The sequence below is a fragment of the Paramormyrops kingsleyae genome, chromosome 17 (assembly GCF_048594095.1).
Source record: "Paramormyrops kingsleyae isolate MSU_618 chromosome 17, PKINGS_0.4, whole genome shotgun sequence".
Taxonomy (NCBI): domain Eukaryota; kingdom Metazoa; phylum Chordata; class Actinopteri; order Osteoglossiformes; family Mormyridae; genus Paramormyrops; species Paramormyrops kingsleyae.
This window is the reverse complement of record NC_132813.1, coordinates 5,647,733-5,666,049: the sequence shown is the minus strand read 5'-3', so window position 1 is coordinate 5,666,049 and position 18,317 is coordinate 5,647,733. Positions and strand designations below refer to the sequence as shown.

Here is an 18,317-nt window from a genome sequence, read left to right as displayed (position 1 = left end):
AAAGAGTTTAGTAGTCAATTATTATATTTATATTCCAGTACGTACTGTATCATAGACACACTGCACAGTAGTTGTCCTGAAAGGTTTGTAGCTTTTTAATCGATTAGTGGAGTGGGTTTAGTTTCACTTACAGTGCAGGAGCTATCGATACTCCCTTCGATAATGCATGTATGCAAAATATCACCACAGAATACATAGCGGATAAAATGATCTTGTAGTACTGCATACGCCGTAATTGTTAAAGATCCGAGGCGAACCGTGATGTTTTCTACGCCCAGGACTGCGTATGGTTCATAACAGGCGCTACGACACTCAGGTGACACACGGACTCATTGCGACTCCACCAGAAGCGCTTATTGCCCGTGACCACACAGACTACTGGTCCGCGCGGAGGTTTCGGGCAGCGGCGCACTGACGTCATCGCGTCGACTGGCGTTTAGGAATATTGGGGGAAAAGGGAGGGGGGTCGAGAGGAACGACAGTGAGGGCGAGCGATGTGGCTGCGAAAAAGGCTGCTTGTGTGCGACTCATAAATGACGCGTTTCCCTCTTCGTCCATGACTCCGAAGCGATTTCGCGTTCTATATGAGGAGTCGTAGCAAGGGCGCTTTCGACTCGGGAAGGTAGCGAAGGCAGTAAAAGGCGGTGGGGGGCTGCTGTTCGGTTAAGAGAAGGAAAACAACATGGCCGCCGTGGAGCTTGAGTGGATCCCGGAGACTCTCTACAACACCGCTATATCGGCCGTGGTGGACAATTACGGCCGATCGCGAAGGGACATCCGCTCCCTCCCGGAAAACATACAGTTCGATGTGTACTATAAGGTAAGAGGGGGGTATGCGATTAAAACGCCTGGTTTTATGCTGTGACAAAGTGCTTGTTATGGCCGTACGCTCGCCCGGTGTCCCGGTGCTGGTTTCACTCGTATTTCCACCCTGGGTATCTGGACTAGCCAGCTAACCGCGTCTGACTGTGGCAGGCGATGAAGCGTGTTAGCCGATCCTTAGCTTAAGGACACCGGCCGACTGCTAACAGGCCAGTCGTCCAGTGTCCCGTTGCTTCCCAGCATCGGTAACTAGCTGACTACCTGGTTACCTTTCTAGCTGGTTATCCTGGCTGACCAGAGTAACCGATCGGCCTTTGTGGCCGAGTCTTGCACCGTTTCCCCACGTCCCCATGATTGACAAGGCTATGGTCGCGTTGATATATAAAGGATGACGGTTGGTGACAAAGCGAGGTCATTTAAAGCCCTGGGCCCTTCGGGAATATGGAGCTGTTCTGATGGGAAATGCGAGCTCCGCTTGTTTTATGTTTTAGCGAAGGTTCCCCACCAGCTCCATCTTGCTCGCTGACAGCCGTGATTTTTATAAAGAATAGATACTACTCCCATGGCCGTGCTCTTCGTGGATAAATAACTGGCCTTTTAACAAATGTTTTTAACTACTGTCATGTTTTTTCCCCTCTACCATTTTGGCAGAAAAGTTAAATAAGTGTAGTTCCACAAGAATTTCATTCTCTGACAGTACTGTGCTTTAGGTCATCTGGGTGGTGCTGTGTTTAATTATCGCACAGTTTGGGTTCCGAGTAACATTGTCAAGATGGGCACAATGTGTCAAGGACCCCCACCCCAAACTCCGTGAAAGGCAACACGTGTGATTTGTTTAAACCCCTTTTCTTCGGAGTCGCGCGCCATCACGGCCATCCCTGTTCTGTTAGTCGATTAAAAACGGAACTGCTTTTATGGGAGATTATTTACTGGGGCCCAGACTCTAAAAGGGTCATGAAGCGGCACCGAATAAGTAACTACGGTTCTGCAGACTTGACTAGACGTCAGGCATCAGCGCTTCTTGTTGTTGGGATTTCCTGAGTGATCAAGGGCCACTTTTTACCCTGATTTCACAAAATATACCACAAAACCCCATTTGAGGTACTGGATTAATATTCAGTGGTAAATCATAAACAGTGTTTAGATTCCAGTCTGTGTATTCATAAACAATGGTAATCATAATTTTGGATTTGCATAAATGAGAAAGTGGTTTTATCCCCCCCCCCCCCCAATTAATCAGTTGTTCGCCATTGGCCCTGGCCACACTGTAACTGAAAAGATAGACGATAAAGAAGTGCTGTGAATTGGTCAAACATCTTAGTCAAAGAAGCCGCGAGTTTATTTTTGCTGTCGAGTGTCAAACGGAGTTTGTATTCAGCGTTACTCAGATTTTTTGCCCATGTAAGCAGGCTAGAAAACCTAAATGTAATGTTTATGTTAGAGACATTGCATCAGTCATAGGATCTCTTAAGAGGGTGTCAGAGCGAGTGCAGCCTGCACACATGAGGGAGTCTCCCCTGACTGCCTTAACACGCAAAGACAGTGATTTATGTTCTTTTGGGATGCTGCGACTTTGTCACCGTGAAACATGCTATCTGATTATTCAGCACCTGTCCCGTGATGGTCCTGTCACACCCGCCTGGCCTTATGTGGACGGTTTCCATTTTCTGCAGTTTGTCTCCTCCTCCCTTTTTTTTTTTCTTTCCTCCTATTTGATTTTTGTGTAATTCTGTCTTTCAGCTGTACCAGCAGGGCAGGCTTTGCCAACTCGGAGGGGAGTTCTGTGAACTGGAGGTGTTCGCGAAGGTCCTCCGGGCATCGGATAAAAGGTAGTGAGCACAGGCTGTCCGCTTTCGAGCGGGCGTGCCGGTCGGGCCGCGGCGCCCGCAGTCAAACTCCCTGGCGGACGTCCTCTCTCATGTGATGTGTTGGTAATGCCTCCCTCCTGTAGAGGCGTCTTCTTGTGCAGTGGTTCTAAATTTTACTGTCCAGCGTAAGACTGCTTGCTGTTACCAGCATTGCGTGGTTGACTATAACAGTTTTTCTTTATTAAGCACTTGGCCAACTCATAGTTGTAATTGGAGTTGTAGCAGCTGTGACATGTGGTTTCCTTGCATTTGTAGGCATCTCCTGCACCACTGTTTCCAGGCCCTCATGGACCACGGAGTAAAGGTGGCCTCGGTACTGGCTAACTCTTTTAGCCGCCGCTGCTCCTATATCTCGGAGTCCGATGCACATGTCAAGGAGAAGGCCATTCAGTTTGGCTTTGTTTTAGGTGGGCTTTGAATGTGCGTGTGTTTGGGGAGGGGTGGGGGGTTTAGAGCTCAGATTGATCCTGGTACCCCCCCCTGGCCTCTAGGTGGCTTCCTGTCAGACGCGGGCTGGTATGGTGACGCCGAGCGAGTGTTCCTATCCTGCCTGCAGCTCTGCACCCTGCACGATGAAGTCTTGCACTGGTACCGGGCCGTGGAATGCTGCGTGAGGTGAGCCCCCCGTCGCCCTAAACGGAGCCCCTTCTGGGAGCTGCGATTTGGTCGATTGTGCAATACTTCTCATTGGCTGGTGTGAGTATCTGCAGATATAATTGGAAAAGAACATCCTAGCATATCGTCCAGAGGTTAAGGAACTGGACTTTGATTAAATACCATGTTCTAAGATTCACTGGAAAAGCTATTACTGTCTGACATTTCAGCCCCAGTCTTTGAGTCTTCAGCCATTTGACGCACTGGATGTTTAAAGTTGACTCGGCTTTGGTTCTTGCCCCGTAGGTTACTGCATGTGCGCAACGGCAACTGCAGGTACCACCTGGGGGAGGAGACCTTCAAGCTGGCCCAGTCTTATATGGACAAGCTGGCAAAGCATGGGCACCAGGCCAACAAGGCCGCGCTTTATGGGGAGCTCTGTGCCCTGCTCTTCGCAAAGAGCCACTACGACGAGGTACCCAAGTATTTCGCAACAAGCCTTGTTTGTTTTGTTTTTTTATGACAAAATGTAGCAATACCAGAGAAGACTATGGCTGGGTCGTATATTTAATTTGTACCGTATATTGTTGTTTTCAAAATGGGATATAGGGTGATGCAATAACATTTAGTGATATACTTTTATACTGTGTTGAAATTAGGGCTCTATTCAAGATTTTTAATGCGGACCAATAGTATTCCTTCCTGGACCCATGCAACACGGATATTGACATAATTTATTTTTCTATGTTTTGAGACTTCTGTTTGGGATAAAGAAAATGTCTGTACTGAAACCCATGTTTTTGCTTTTCGTTTTGATCACACTCTGTTTTAAAGTGTTTCCAACGTCTCGCATGGTTTTTCTTCAAACCTGATCATTTAGCCCACTTCCTACAAGATACTGAGATGTATATTGTATCGCTATTCTACCCGCATATACAGAGATGTGCTTTTTCGGTCCGTATCGCCTAACCCTACAGAGAACCTGTTCCGTTCATTGCCTTTAGGCGTATCGGTGGTGTATAGATGCCATGCGGGAGATCACGGTCGGCCTTCCTGTCAAAGTGGTGGTGGACGTCCTGAGACAAGCATCTAAGGTAATGGTGGTTCATCCCATCATGGTTCCTAAAGTTTAAAGGGCAGTTGTTGGACCAGAAGCCGAAAGAAAACTATACTTTAGGTCTTTTTTGCTCGAATGAATGAATCACGGTGGTCAGTTCCTGGGACGTCCATGTCATCAGAAAAGAAGAGAAGTGGTTTTGCCTGATTACTGACTGTTTCTACTGACATGTTTCTTTTTCAAATAAACAAGATTGCCATTGATAAAATTAACTGGGGGGTGGTTGTTGTGACTCCTTACCATTCTGCAAGCTGTTTTTCACATCACAGATATTTATTTATAACCTTTTACCGTTATCCGCAATGGAATAGTTCCTAAAATTGCATTTCTGGGAATCTTGCCTCGGTGTCTGTACTCCGTGTTGTCCGTGGGGACCGTATTGCCGTTTCGCTGCCTGACCCTCGCTGGCATTCGCATTTGTTTTCACCGACGGCCCGGTCTGTGATGGTCAGCCTGCCGTCCGCCGGACCCCAAAGGAAGAGCATGTCCTCCTGATAGCCAACCGAGGAGGATGAGCTCCAGTCAGCCCCGCGTGTGTTCCGGGTGTGTCTTGTGACCACCATTCCCCCCCACCCCCCCAATCATCCAAGTGTCAGGTTTTAACATCTGTTCAATTTTTACTCCAGGCCTGCGTGGTGAAGCGAGAATTCAGGAAAGCGGAACAGCTGATAAAACACGCCGTGTTTCTTGCGCGGTATGACGGAATTCCTTTTGGTTTTTGTTTTCACCCTCCTGGAAACGCTTACAATTATTCATTGCTGACCGCATTCTCCCTCTTGGGTTACAGGGAGCACTTTGGGAACAAACACCCAAAGTATTCGGACACTCTGCTAGATTATGGCTTTTACTTGTTAAACGTAGATAACATCTGTCAGTCTGTGGCGATCTATCAGGTGAGTCTGTGCGACGGCACTTGAATCGCCGCGTCGATGCTAAGCATGTGTAACTGAACGCGGGTCCTGAACTTGCAGACGGCTCTAGATATCCGGCAGTCTGTGTTTGGGGGGAAGAACATCCACGTAGCAACTGCACACGAAGACCTAGCGTACTCCTCTTATGTGCACCAGTACAGCTCTGGTAAATTCGACAATGCACTGTAAGTACCCTGTTTCTATTCTGGGAGCTGTTGATTAGATGTAGATTTTTCTAAAAGGTGACATGTTATTCTCAATCTTTGGCCAAAGTTGCCCTCATTGTAACAATTTGTTGGTTTGTTTTCTGGGCAAACATGATTAACAACACTTTGTTTAAACACTGGAACTTACAGTTACTACATTTTCTGAATAAATGCTTGGCTTACATATTAACTCCCCCCCCCCCCCCCGCTTAATCTTTGGACAGGATTGTTCTTTAACTGGGTTGTTTTCTGTGCTGGATTACAGGAATATTGTAATCGGGGCTTGGTATGTTAGAGGCAGTCCCTGTTTACGTGACAGCAATGCAGTGGTGTCACTCAGCTGGTATGTTCTGGGTCTGTTCTGGCAGATTCCACGCAGAGCGTGCCATAGACATCATCACTCACATCCTGCCCGAAGACCATCTGCTGCTCGCATCGTCCAAAAGGGTGAAAGGTAGGCAGTGAATCGCCAGCCTGCCGCTGTATTTTTGGCCGTGTGACGCGCCCCGATGAGAGCTGTAGCTACAGAGGGGGAAGCTGAAAAGGCGGAGAGTGTTTTAATGCGCCTGCTTACATTAAGTCTTTTTTTTTTTTGGTGTGTGTGTGTGTTTATTGCTGCTTCTGGCTTACAGCCAAAGAGCTATTCTGGAAACAGATGGTGGCTGAGGTTGCATGGAGTGGATATGTGGGTGGATATAATGCTGGCGGTTCTAGGTTCCTGGGGATTGACTATGTGTGTGTGTGTGTCCGTCCTCCAGCCCTGATCCTCGAAGAGATCGCCATCGACTGTCACAACAAGGAGACTGAAGAACGGCTTCTCCAGGAGGCCCATGACCTGCACCTCTCCTCCCTGCAGCTGGCCAAAAAGGCTTTCGGGGAGTTCAATGTCCAGACGGCCAAGCACTACGGCAACCTGGGCCGCCTCTACCAGTCCATGCGCAAGTTTAAGGTCAGGCTCCCCCCCCCCCCCCCCCCCCCCGGAAATCGCTGCTACCCTTTATTGCCTGGCACCCAGTTTCGCCATGCCCAATAAATTCTGCGGTGTGCCTGCGACGGGCTTGGTTGTCATACGGTGTCATTACAGAGGTGCTGAATGCACAGAATTTATGCCAGTTACTTTCGAGTCCTCATGGTGGCCCGCCCTCCCCCTCGGCCAATTAAATTAAACATTTCACACGTCGCCAGCTGTTTTGCACCAGACTGAAGGCTAATTTAATTGGCCAGTGGGGAGGGGGGGCAGAGCCGAATCGCATGGCTTAAACTCCTGCTGCTCGCTGGGCCCAGCCGAGGGTGACGCATTTGCCAAAATGCCCCTGGAGCCCAGCGACGGGGCAGCTCTGTGAATCTTGCCGCCCCTGGGACCCCAGTGTCGTTTTTGCCCTCTCTGATGCCATCGTCCGTTGGCATTCAGGAAGCGGAGGAGATGCACATCAAGGCCATCCAGATCAAGGAGCAGCTGCTGGGCCAGGAGGACTACGAGGTGGCACTGTCCGTGGGCCACCTGGCATCCCTCTACAACTACGACATGAACCAGTACGAGGACGCCGAGAAGCTGTACCTGCGCTCGATCGCCATCGGTAAGTAGGATGGGCCACCTTGACCTCGTGAGGTGCAGTGCAAGGGGTCACGTACGGCTCGTTCTGACTGTCACCGCCTCCCTTGGGCCACACAGGCAAGAAGCTGTTCGGCGAGGGTTACAGCGGCCTGGAATATGACTACAGGGGCCTGATTAAGCTCTACAATTCGGTGGGCAACTATGAGAAGGTTTTTGAGTATCACAACGTCCTGTCCAACTGGAACCGGCTGCGGGACCGGCAGTTTGCGGTGGCGGACGCCCTGGAGGACGTGAACACCAGCCCACAGGCCACACAGGAGGTGGTACAGGCTTTCTTGCTGTCCCAGAGTCACGGGGCCGGCCGGCCCTGCCTTGGATAACCTCTGTGCGTCTGCATGCGGATTCACACGGTCACACACACAGACACACACACGCGCACACACACATGCACTCAACACCTGGTACACAGATCTGTGTACGTGGATATATGGATGGACCCGAACCAGGGATTAAACTGCCCACAGCGCCACCTAGGGTTGGGACTGCCGAAGGACAGCAGGTTTGGAGGGGTGCCCTGGGCTGTGTAGTAAATGCTGCCCTGGCATCTCACCCTCTCACCAGCAGCTGCCTCTGCCCAACCCCTAGCCCCCCACCCCAGCCACCTAGGCACGCTAACTGGGGACCGAAGAGACACACCAAGGAGCCAAGCATCTCGCCATCGTCTGGACCGTTGCTGCGTGCAGCTTTACGGGAGCCCGGATCCAGAAACATGTCCGAGCTCCACAAAGTCCTTCAGTTCTCAGAAATGTATGATAACCTCTGTGGGATTTAATTTTTTTTTTTTCTTCACAACAGTAGTTTTCATTTGCCACAGGAATTCACTGTGCCCCCACCCTCCGCCATCTCGCTTACAATGGATTGAGTTATTTACAGTGGATGGGTTGCAGCCCCTCTCCCAGGCCTGGTCGAGCTCTCTGGCCTCAGGAAGTAGGCGGCTGGGTGGAGCTGCTGAGTGTCCCCCACTGGCTGATCCCTCTGTCCCAGCAGACAGAACGTGCACACGCTCCCAAAGCCGTGTGAGTTTCTCATTGTAGTACACGAAACGCATGCTTTTGGAGAACTGCAGTACGTTTTCTTAAACCACCCTAGATCCTGCAGTAAACTTCTTCTTTAAAGGACTTCCTTTGTCCTTCGAAAGTAATAGAAAATTATTGGATCGGACAAGTAGAAAACGGACCAATTTCTTACCTCTTCAAAGGTCAGAAGTTCATAATTTGAACTGAACATGGAGAAAAACCTTATAGCAGACGTCTTTCCCGTAGAGAACGGTCACACCCTAAACATCTTCAGATACAAGTGTGATATGGTGCATTGCTGACAGTATTAGGCATGTTCTGCGAGGGAATGTCCTTGGAGTGGTGTGGTCCTGACAGTTAACCCAAGTTCACCCCCATTCTCCATTTGGCTACGTTGGCTAAAAGTTTGATTGGGTCAAGAGCTCTGTCCATCGCATTAGTGTGTGTCCACGTGTCCTTGCTGGAGGCAGAGCCAGCTTGTGTCCTCCTGTCTTTTTTTTTTCTTCTCCTAGTGCCTGCTTACCCACCTGGCCTGGTTTGGAAGCATGTATTTGAGCAGGTCACCCTCACTGTAGTACTTGGAGGGCCTGGCCAGTGTCGCTGACTGGGATTCTGGGGTTACCTGGATCCACTTACAGATACACATTTGATTTCTCTGGTATGGAGATCCTGAGAGGGCGGGCTCTTGGAATGGTGATTTGGAAACTCGTTTCCAAATTTGGAACATTCCATATGTTTAGCTGGCATAAATGCCCTGTTTTTGCCACAGATTACTCCCTCCTCACTTCTACTGGAGCAGCCTATTGTGTTTTTGTAGCCTAAGCAGCTCAGGCTTGTGCAGGCTTCAGCGCACTGAGGTTAGCTGTCAATCCTGGTGGTTGTTACGGACTTAAGTTTTTGTCATCGGTGGTCTTTTTGCAAGTGTAATTATAGGCCCGTATTTGGCTGCCGTCCAGGCCTGAGGCCTTAAACAGACACACGGACTTGGTGCTCTGGTTCTGTCCAGTATTCGCTGATCATCTGAGCCGCCCAACTGCAGGCAGGCAGGTCCCGAAAGAGAGCCCAGTCTCGAAAGAGAGCCCAGTCCCGCCCAGGTAGCCCAAGGCTGCCGCACACCACAGATGCCGTTTCTGGCTGCTCGACCTGCATGGGGTGACTTGCTGAAGACTAATAACATTTGTGTTAGGAACATTAAATGAGAAGGGTAGGATGTGTCCCTGTGGTCCTCGCTCTAGTTGTCATGTTTTCTCCATACAGAATGAGGGGTTGACAGGGTCATTGGGTAAAACCCTTGCAATAGAAGCATGAAGGTACATTTCTGTTTATCCAACTGTCAGATGGAACTTGAGTTGGATATTTATACGCGAGCACACACTGCTTTCATTTCTTCCCCTCCTGAAATCTTATGTTGTCAAGTTCCTGATGATTATTGCACGCTACACTGCAGTGGTCTTGCTGGTTTTCATTTATCGTCATGTTCAGTCGCCATATTGGCCACGTTCTTTCACCTCATTCACTCGTCTAGCAGTAGCAAACTTTGAAGGTTCAGAGGCAGTATTTCTTGGAAAGAAGGTGCATTATAAAACCTCTGCAATTACGTATTGCATTGCAGCATTTTTACATGAGCTATTTATTACAGTGCGAGTAACGTTACTTCGGTTGGGTCCCAGTGAATGTTAAATTAAGGGTGTGTATTCTCCTGAAGTGGTATTCTTTAAATGTTGTACTTAGTTGAAATGTGGATGGAGTATATTTGTGTGTGCGTGTGTGCGTGCTTCTGTTACTGCTGCGTCATTCAAATTGGATAGTAAAAGCAATGGGGTGACACGTCGGGGGGGTGGGGGGGGGTCAAGATTGAAGGACATTACATAGTCACGTGTAAGCAGTCACTCCTCTGTCAGGTGTGTAAAACACAGCGAAGTTTGGTGGAGGTCAGACTGTGTGAAATGGCCCTACATGAGTCTAATTCATTGACACTCTCTCAGCCTGATACAGGGGGGATCTTGTCCTTTTTTTTGTTCTTATTTGTTCCTATTTTATTGCCAGTTTGGTGTATTTTAGGTGAAGAAGTACAGCTGACGTTGTGCAGTGTAGGTGTTGTGCCCGAACTGGTGGTCAATGTCAAGGTCAAACTTGTCGCCCCTAGATGTGTGACCTTTGTGAGCGCATGTCATATATGAGGAAATTGTAATTGATGAGTTTCGAAGACTAAATGCAAAAGCACAACCCAGCAGTGAAAAGCTAACTCCTGGTTCTCTCCATAACATGGAGGAACAAGTGGAAATGCAGAGGGAATTCCTAAATGTGCCTCTCGAAATTGGGGGGGGGACATTAAGATCCGTGGCCTCTCGACCTTCGTCATGGACAGTTGTTCGGTTTTCATCTAACTCGGCGGGAGGCCGTGGAGGGAAGCTGCGGCTTGAGCGAATGAGGCGCTGAGCATGTAGCCGGCCTGTTATACCTGTGGGCGGGGCTCAGTTAAAGGCACCGCACCTTCAGCTCCCGGGAGAGCAAGCTGGGCGTTTGAATGTACAGGTCGCCATCACACAAACCCCCTGGCTCTTTGGGAGGGCAGATTCCAGTAATGCAGGCTTTGTTGTTGTTTACTGATACTCATGTTTTTTTTTGTTTTTTTTTTTTAATTTTATTTTTTTGAGTCTTCTGCCTCGCTCCTTTTTGTTTGTGGCTGCAATGTGAAGCTCACAGAGGAGGGTGGGGGGGTTAAGTATCCTGACAAGTCATTTTAAAAGTTATCCTGCTTATATATTACGTGAATGGGAGGAAAAAAAGTGCTTGAAAATACTAATTTGATTCCATGATGCTACTACTATTTTTGTATTTTTCATCGACCGTCTAGCAGTGAGATTTTAGGCTTTTCGTGCTTCAACTGAGAAGATGAAGGAACCAGTACAGATCATTAGGAACCGTCAAACACATCCACGTCCGCTCCGAGAACCTGATCTGTAGTGCCACAGCAAGCTTGTGTATAGATAGACCTTGCTACCTTTTAAACTGAATATTTGGTTTTTTGTGTACAAATAAAGTACAAATTGCAACAAAACTTTGACTGTACAATAGTCGGCAATGCCCAACATCATGTAACCATCAAATCATATTAAACATTTGTATCCAACATTGTGAATTTCTGTAACTACTGCTTAAAGGAAAAAAAAACTGCTAAATATAGTGTTGATGCAGTTTTGTACTTTGTTTCTTTTTTTGCCTGCTGTCATTTCAGATGAAAGTGGAGGATTAACCTTCTCTAGGTTCACACTTAATCGTGTCCAGTATGCACCCCTCAAATGAACAGGAAATGTATTTTTTATCTATTTCCCTTCAGAAGATCCTTAGACAAAAGATATAGACATGATGGTCCCCAGTATAACTTAGTAAGCCAATGTCATACCCCAGGCTCGTTCTTATTAAAAATGTCTTTTCCAGTTGGGGCAACAAACTGACAATGTGATCTGCCAATTTCCCAGAAAAGGATAGAATAATTCTCTTTGGCATAAAATTCTCCTCTTTTGCAGATTTGCTTCCTTGTACTGTACACATTTCTTTCATTTTTTAGCTTCTAGTATAATGAGCCGCATGCCTAGCAGAAAAAATCCATCTATTACTGAATATTCCAGCTGTTTACACTGGTCAGCATTGTGGGGGTGCCTGGAGCCTATCCCAGGCCACCCTAGGCAGACATACACCCTAGATGTTATGCCAGTCCATCCCAAGGCACACATATACATGCTAGGGGCAACTGCGTGACACGAGTTGGTCTAACTGCGGTACTTTTTGCAGTGGGAAATCCGGGCTACATGGGGAGAGCATGCAAACTCACACACACTGGATGCAGAACTGAAACCCCCACCACTGTACCCATGAGCCACCTCCAGTGAAATGTCATGAATAATCCATCCATTTTCTGAAACCGCTGAATCCCAACTGGGGTCGTGGGGGGGACCGGAGCCTATCCCGGGAACAATGGTCAGTCGCCAATACACCGCAGGGTGCACGTGCACGTGCACGTGCACACACAACTACAGGGCCAATTTACACCAATCAACCTACCCACCTGTCATGAATAATGTATTCATGAATTACATTAAAAGACATACACAAGGCAATACTTTTAGGTATATTTTATTCCTATTCTGGAGTTACCTTCAAAAGCACTAAAATAATTATAAGATGTCTATGAACAATGCAAAGCAGCTTACACACGTATACATACCACTTTTTCATGTTCTCGGCAGAATCAAACCTTCCTTTGCAGCCTGCTTAAGAGTAACACAAAGTATAAATAACATGCTGGCAGGCAGATTGCTTCTCTAAGCATTCCAGTCCTGGAAGCGAAGCTCTGACAGGCCAAGTGCAATTATGTCCTACTGGATCCGTTAATAGTAGGATGTAGGTTCAGTTATAATAATCGTGCTCCTCTCACTCCACCTTTTTTAGCAGCGTCTGATTTCTGGTGAGGAACCTGACGTGGGTCCAGATGCACCATATCTGAAAGAGATGATTGGGATGTTACTGGATTTGATGATGAAGCAGGTGGAAGCTCCCAGATGCTCAAGTACACAGAACTGGCACTCCTACGGTGTCTTTCAGCAAAAATACTTATCTTTGACTTATAGAACCTGAAAATGTAGCCACCTACCTCCACAGAAAGGCACAGCAGCCGGCCCATGGAGAGTAAGAGGGTTCCCAGAGTTTGTAGCCAGGCTGGCAGGTGGAGGATCTGGGTAAGGATACCCATCTGGAGACCATACAACCACATAGGCAGAATGTGTAGACCACTGATCGCCAGTACTCCGAGAGGACTTTTAAAACCTGCACAGAAGAAAAGGGTGTTTGGCGGGGGAGGGAAATGATCACAGCGAAGCCATTGAAGTATGGCTGCATTTCAGAAACACTGCAATGATATCAGTGTACCGCGCTATGAAATAATGCTTAATTTTGAGTGGTCAAGTGACTGCACAGGCACTGTGAGTCAGGGAAAGAGTTCTCTCACTGTTGGCCATGACAGCCCGGACCCAACGAGGACTCTCAGAGAAGGAGCATTTCCACTCAGCACCATGGTCTCTGTGATTACACACGAACACACTCCATTCCAATGAGGGCACCAGCCAACCCCACTGGAGGGAGGGAGAGAGAGAGGGAGGTATGACGTACCTGTGCACTAAAACCATGGCTCATCGTTTCTTCTGTATAGCGAAAAGTAAATCTTTCACTTAGAAGACAAAAAAAAACATTGTCATAATAAACGTACACGTTTTAGTATATGTTATATACAAGTATCACATTTTTAAATAATTCGATGCAATGTTACCAAATTATAATTTGGAAGAAAACAGCATGCCAGCTAAATCCCTATATGTATTACAATCACAAGCAACGAGTAATACGGCGTGCATGCCTGAAACAGCATGCTCCATAACATCCCCCGTCCAGTGTTGTCAATGACTACATCCAGCCAGGCTCCCAGTTCGGAGGTCTGCTTGAGGCGGCGCGCCACGAAGCCATCCACCCCTGCAAAAGGAAATCACTACATACAAATCGGCTATATATATATATCATATCCTGTGCCACTAGTATCTATAGTATATCCACATTGTGCCTGGTTGTATTTGGACTGAAACTATTGTTAGCAATCATCACTGAAGATTTTAAGCTACATTTATGTAGCAGACGCTTTAATTCAAAGTGACGTACAAGTATGGACACTACAGAAATACGTGCTGTCGAGGAGTCGAATGAGCAAAAGTGCGGCTAGGCTGAGCTTCCGATGAAAGCCCAGTTACAGTTACAAGTGTAACTAGCAGAACTTCAGATTAAACAACTAGCGCTTCTTTTTAGCGATTAACAGTTTATGTCTTTTCGAGTCAGCTATGCAATACATTCACAACGTATTTCATTACCGTCCAATATGACAGAAATGCCATAGCACGGGACGAAAATCTCTGGATTGTTGAAACCAGCCCATGCTGCAAGGACTAAAAGGACCCGGATATAACCTGTAAATAATGAGATATTAATGAGACGTTGACTATCACGATAATACGCAAAACACACATAAAAGTACATCTAAAGATTACATAGGCTTTTTTACCTTACCAATTAAATTAGGCACATACAATAAAACTTCGAGTCCCATTTCAGTCACCTTCCAGGGATTTCAACCGATTGAAAGCTAAGCCCATAATAACATCAGAAAACGTGTGACGTTTTTGAAACCACAGCAACAGTTGTCAGGAGCCGGTTACCGGGAATCACTGGCGCTCTTCTGCTTCTGCCGTAAAAGAGTTGCAATAATGCTTGTTGCGTCACTTCCCAAAACAAAAGACAACTTCCGCTTATTCCACATGAATGCAGCGTTGGTGCTACTAAAGAACTTAAATTTCCTTGTTGCACTTTTTTTGATGTACTAATATGTTTGCGGATCTAATGCAATAAAGGGGGTTTATTATAAAATATATAAATTATAATTATTCAAACGGATTTGACAAATGCCACTGACGAATGGATGGATGGATGGATAGATAGATAGGAAATGTTAAGTACGTTAATGTCAGTGTGTCAGCTAATTGAGGATTCTTTCGGATAACATGATGCAATGTTTAAACTCGTATAAAGTAATATGGGAGGTTAGCTTTTCATTACATTTAAAACATGTAACAGAAGATACGTGCCCTCTACAAACCTAGACACCAAAGTATTACAGTTTCTGTCCATTTAGTTACATACTTCAGCTAAAGTTCTGGTACAACAATAAATAGGTCCCTGATAAGATGCATGGGCTTTCCGGGGAATATTGCCTCACACGCGGAGCAGAGGTGTATTCGAGCACCCAACCCTCGAGGTATTATGCAATTGTACTAGTCACTGAGTTACTGTAATCATCCTTCTAATTTTTCTTGCAATGTGACTTGCACTGTGTTTTAGCTTCGCAACGCTTTGATGGTGGTACTTCATTTAATGACCTCTAGGGGACGGTAACGTCTCCTGCTTCTTCTAGCAGCCCCTTGTGATTTATTACTCAGACAACTCGAGTTTGATAAAGCTTCACTTACTAACAAATAAATAAAATACGTGATAAAATGGTGCAAAATTATTTATTTTTCTATAAAGTGCAATTCACGTATGCACGACGCTTGATTCAAGAAGTCATTGATAATTATGGATTATAACTATCCTTTGGTAAGACGACAAAAAAATTACGCAACGCACTGCAGACGGACTGGTATTTTCAATTGAACATTTAAGTGAAAGTAGTATTATATCGTTATGCAAGAGGTTTGCATAACTTCCCGTGCTAATAAAAGAAGGCTATGGAGAAAAAAAAAGTCACCCGACTGAACTTCAAAGCGCCGCCGCATCTTTCAGAAGCATGCGCGCCCTCGCCGTATTGTTTCCTTTTCCTACCTCGTCAGGTGACCTGCCGGGACTCTGGTCATGTGACTAAGCATGGAGGCGTCGGCGACGAGAAGCGTCACTCCGCGAAAACACTGAGGCCACAGGGGGGGGCTGGGAACGGGCGCACAATAAACGGAAAAAGGCAACAGGCAGCGCTCTTACATCTAACATTTATATTGCTATGAAATGAGGGCAACATGGGTGCCAAGGAGTCAAGGATAGGCTTTCTCTCGTACGACGAGGCCGTCAAGAGAGGTGAGCGTCAAGTCGGCCGCCTTAATTTGCGCTTAAAGCCATCGCAGCCGCTAGCTGGGCTAAAGCAGCCGCCGGCTAACAAACTCCTAAGTGTCGGCGCACCGCATAGTTGGGGACGGCGAAGGTGGGGCTGGCTTGCCGGTCAGCCTGCTGTCAGTGTCACAGCCTTCCCACGATTATGTTTACAAGCGTGTTTGTAATATTTGCTGTGGCCTTGTCCGGCTCTGTCTAACGCTAAATGCGACGCATCCTCCTGGCTTGCAATGCAAGTGCAAAGCTGTCATTAGGGGTTTATGGGTTGTATTTGTTGGTGAGCTATACAGATAACTTACCCATGTAATTTTTTATATTTGAGATTTGTTTTCATGTATCAGACTCGAGGGTCACTTTCCTCCGATCCCTATATGTAAACTATTTTATTCTTATGGACCGACGCCCAGGAGATTTATGCAGCATGTTTAAGTATGGAGCTGTAGGGGAACTGGGACACTCAGAGGTTAGATATCCATAGATTCCGATACACGACCACGATCGGTCAGTTTTTCATGAAAATGCGAGCTGAGGATGGCATTTTATTTCTCCCACCAGCGGTGACTGTGCCCCTAGAGTCTGTTTTCACCTAGAATTAGGATGGTTTTCTTAAGTACGATTTATAAGCGGAGAAGTGAAATGTCAAAAATGGGTTGGTGAGCGGGTTGTGACAGTGTTGATCGCCGTCTCATTAAATGTGTAACTATTAAAAGCCCCAAACGTGTCACGTATTTCAAACAGGCTCTTCCGCTTCGTGTAAAGAAACTATTTACGCATCATTCATAAGGTTTAATTATTGCCCATCGCAAGCTTCCTAAATGGCGAAGATGGTTGCGTTTTGTTTTTTTTTTAGCTGTCGCTTAATGATCTCTGTCACTGCACCAGGGTCATGCAGAGGCTGTGACGACGGTCAGCTGTGTGTTTTTTTTTACCGATATATATTTTTTCTTTTTAGTTTAACATCTAGATACAAAATATGATATTGGTTTTACTTTATCCCAACTTGGAGGAATCGGCCAAACCCTTCATCACCCGCTAATCTCACATTTCAAACCAGGTCTTGACAGTCTAATATGAAATTCGAAATTTATGTGGGTATATCCTTAGATTTGGTCAATGTGTCCCATGCATACACACACACACACACACACACACACATATATATACACATATATATATATAATGTAAGGACTCTGTTTCTGCGTTTAGGTGTTTGCTGATTATTCTTCTGTCAAGTAAAGGTAGAAGTGAAATTAAAAGTTCTGAATCTGTATATGTTGTATGTAATATTTGTTTAAATTTAGTCTCCTTTCTCTTTCACCATCAGAGGGTTATTTAATCATAAACGTGTCAAATAACTAAATGTGTAACAGAAAAAGTAGAATATTATGCAAATAAGGTGGAGGGGGATCTTCCTGAAGGGCCTGGGTGACTGTAAAGGTCATCTTTAATCACCAACTTTGACATGGATTGGTGGAACGAAGTGCAGCTCAAAAGTTTTCTTGGTCAGGGGAAACCCCTCTCCGTCACCTTTACGTAAACAGTGTTTCATGTTACAGCTCCTGTCTTTCACTGGTGGGTAGGTACAGTCTTGATTATCATACCAAAATGAATGGGGTTTTTTGTGTGTTATTTTTTTCTTTCAGTCTTTACTTTTTGGTTAATTGCTTTCATTTTGTTTCTGAGGTAGAAAAATGTAGGGAGTGGGGGAATGGAGCTGGTATGTGGCTTAGTGGGTTAGTATGCTGTGTCTCTGATCGGAAGGTTGCCTGTTCAAATCTCAGGGTTGTCAGAGTGATGTCATTCTTGGGCCCCTGTATAAGGCCCTTAACCCCCAGATACTCCAGGTACTAACTGATCCTGCTATCTCAGTTTTATGTTATTAAATAAAAAGTAAATCTCTTCCAGGAACAGAAGGGTATGGACCCCCCAAATGCGGAATGGGCCGGGCCTGGTGCACTGCCAGTGGATAGAGAGAGAGAGCGCATGCATTACTGAGGCCATTGCATGGCTTTTAGTTTTTTTTTTTTTAACTCCCATTTGTGACGGTTTTCTTTGGAATTTTGAATTTCCACCATGAGAGCGGCCCCCACCTGAACCCGTGGCCTCATGGCGAGTCAGGAGCCACTTCCTGGGTGTCGAGCTGAGAGCCCTGTGGCGTCAGCGGCTCTTATCTGTCATCCTTCCCCTGATGACTCGGCCTGTTCTGCTCTCGCTTTGCATCTGATATGATTGTTTATTTTATCCTCTAGGAAAAATTTATTCCAGGAAACGTTCTAGGTGGGAAGCGGGGAGCTTTTTTTATTGCGTCGTCATGTCACGGTTGTCAAAAAAAATGACACACTGAGTTGTGGTGGTTTTTATTACCCCCCCCCCCCCCCCCCATCAGCACGTTTATGCATTCTTGACAGAAGACTTTGAACAATGACTGACTCTGTTCAACAGGAGTGACGTCTGCGTTCTGCGTGTTTGC

General features: G+C 46.4%; 3 protein-coding genes across 8 annotated transcripts in view; 2 read left to right on the top strand and 1 right to left on the bottom strand.

The window, feature by feature from the left end:
- The first annotated feature begins 341 nt into the window (after positions 1-341).
- Positions 342-11,354, top strand: appbp2 (amyloid beta precursor protein (cytoplasmic tail) binding protein 2). The gene is made up of 13 exons (XM_023823299.2): positions 342-820; positions 2,563-2,651; positions 2,946-3,097; positions 3,182-3,305; positions 3,591-3,759; positions 4,289-4,378; positions 5,028-5,095; positions 5,189-5,294; positions 5,373-5,497; positions 5,887-5,972; positions 6,277-6,467; positions 6,930-7,095; positions 7,191-11,354. Exons 1-13 carry the CDS (start codon positions 683-685, stop codon positions 7,451-7,453), a joined length of 1,767 nt encoding a protein of 588 aa, XP_023679067.1. The 5' UTR covers positions 342-682; the 3' UTR covers positions 7,454-11,354.
- A 916-nt stretch (positions 11,355-12,270) lies between these two features.
- Positions 12,271-15,577, bottom strand: LOC111849929 (uncharacterized). Of its 5 annotated transcripts, XM_023823254.2 has the most exons (6): positions 14,261-14,531; positions 14,065-14,160; positions 13,563-13,675; positions 13,158-13,281; positions 12,804-12,976; positions 12,271-12,652 (listed from the first exon to the last, which is right to left on the bottom strand). In XM_023823254.2, the coding sequence occupies exons 1-6, from the start codon at positions 14,298-14,300 to the stop codon at positions 12,584-12,586; spliced, it is 615 nt and encodes a 204-aa protein (XP_023679022.1). In that variant the 5' UTR covers positions 14,301-14,531; the 3' UTR covers positions 12,271-12,583. The 5 variants fall into 5 exon arrangements, 2 of the variants coding, with proteins under 2 accessions (XP_023679022.1, XP_023679023.1); XR_011983198.1 differs by lacking the exon at positions 13,158-13,281 and having other exon boundaries at positions 13,319-13,675; positions 14,256-15,577; XR_011983199.1 differs by lacking the exon at positions 13,158-13,281 and having other exon boundaries at positions 13,319-13,675; positions 14,410-15,577.
- Positions 15,578-15,588: 11 nt separating this feature from the next.
- Positions 15,589-18,317, top strand: part of usp32 (ubiquitin specific peptidase 32) — a 34,619-nt gene continuing 31,890 nt past the window's right edge. For both annotated transcript variants that reach the window (XM_072701058.1, XM_072701057.1), the window contains exon 1: positions 15,589-15,814. In XM_072701058.1, coding sequence (XP_072557159.1) covers positions 15,757-15,814 — 58 coding nt within the window. In that variant the 5' untranslated portion in view covers positions 15,589-15,756. The remainder of the gene's footprint in view (positions 15,815-18,317) is intronic.

Excerpts from the sequence above, each read along its gene's own strand:
- appbp2 (XM_023823299.2), top strand. The coding sequence starts at position 683 with ATGGCCGCCGTGGAGCTTGAGTGGATCCCGGAGACTCTCTACAACACC. Across the intron at positions 5,973-6,276 it reads ATCGTCCAAAAGGGTGAAAG|CCCTGATCCTCGAAGAGATC; the intron begins GTAGGCAGTGAA and ends TCCGTCCTCCAG. Across the intron at positions 7,096-7,190 it reads CCTGCGCTCGATCGCCATCG|GCAAGAAGCTGTTCGGCGAG; the intron begins GTAAGTAGGATG and ends TGGGCCACACAG.
- LOC111849929 (XM_023823254.2), bottom strand. The coding sequence starts at position 14,300 with ATGGGACTCGAAGTTTTATTGTATGTGCCTAATTTAATTG. Across the intron at positions 12,977-13,157 it reads CCGGGCTGTCATGGCCAACA|GTTTTAAAAGTCCTCTCGGA; the intron begins GTGAGAGAACTC and ends TCTTCTGTGCAG. Across the intron at positions 12,653-12,803 it reads TGCTGTGCCTTTCTGTGGAG|ATATGGTGCATCTGGACCCA; the intron begins GTAGGTGGCTAC and ends CATCTCTTTCAG.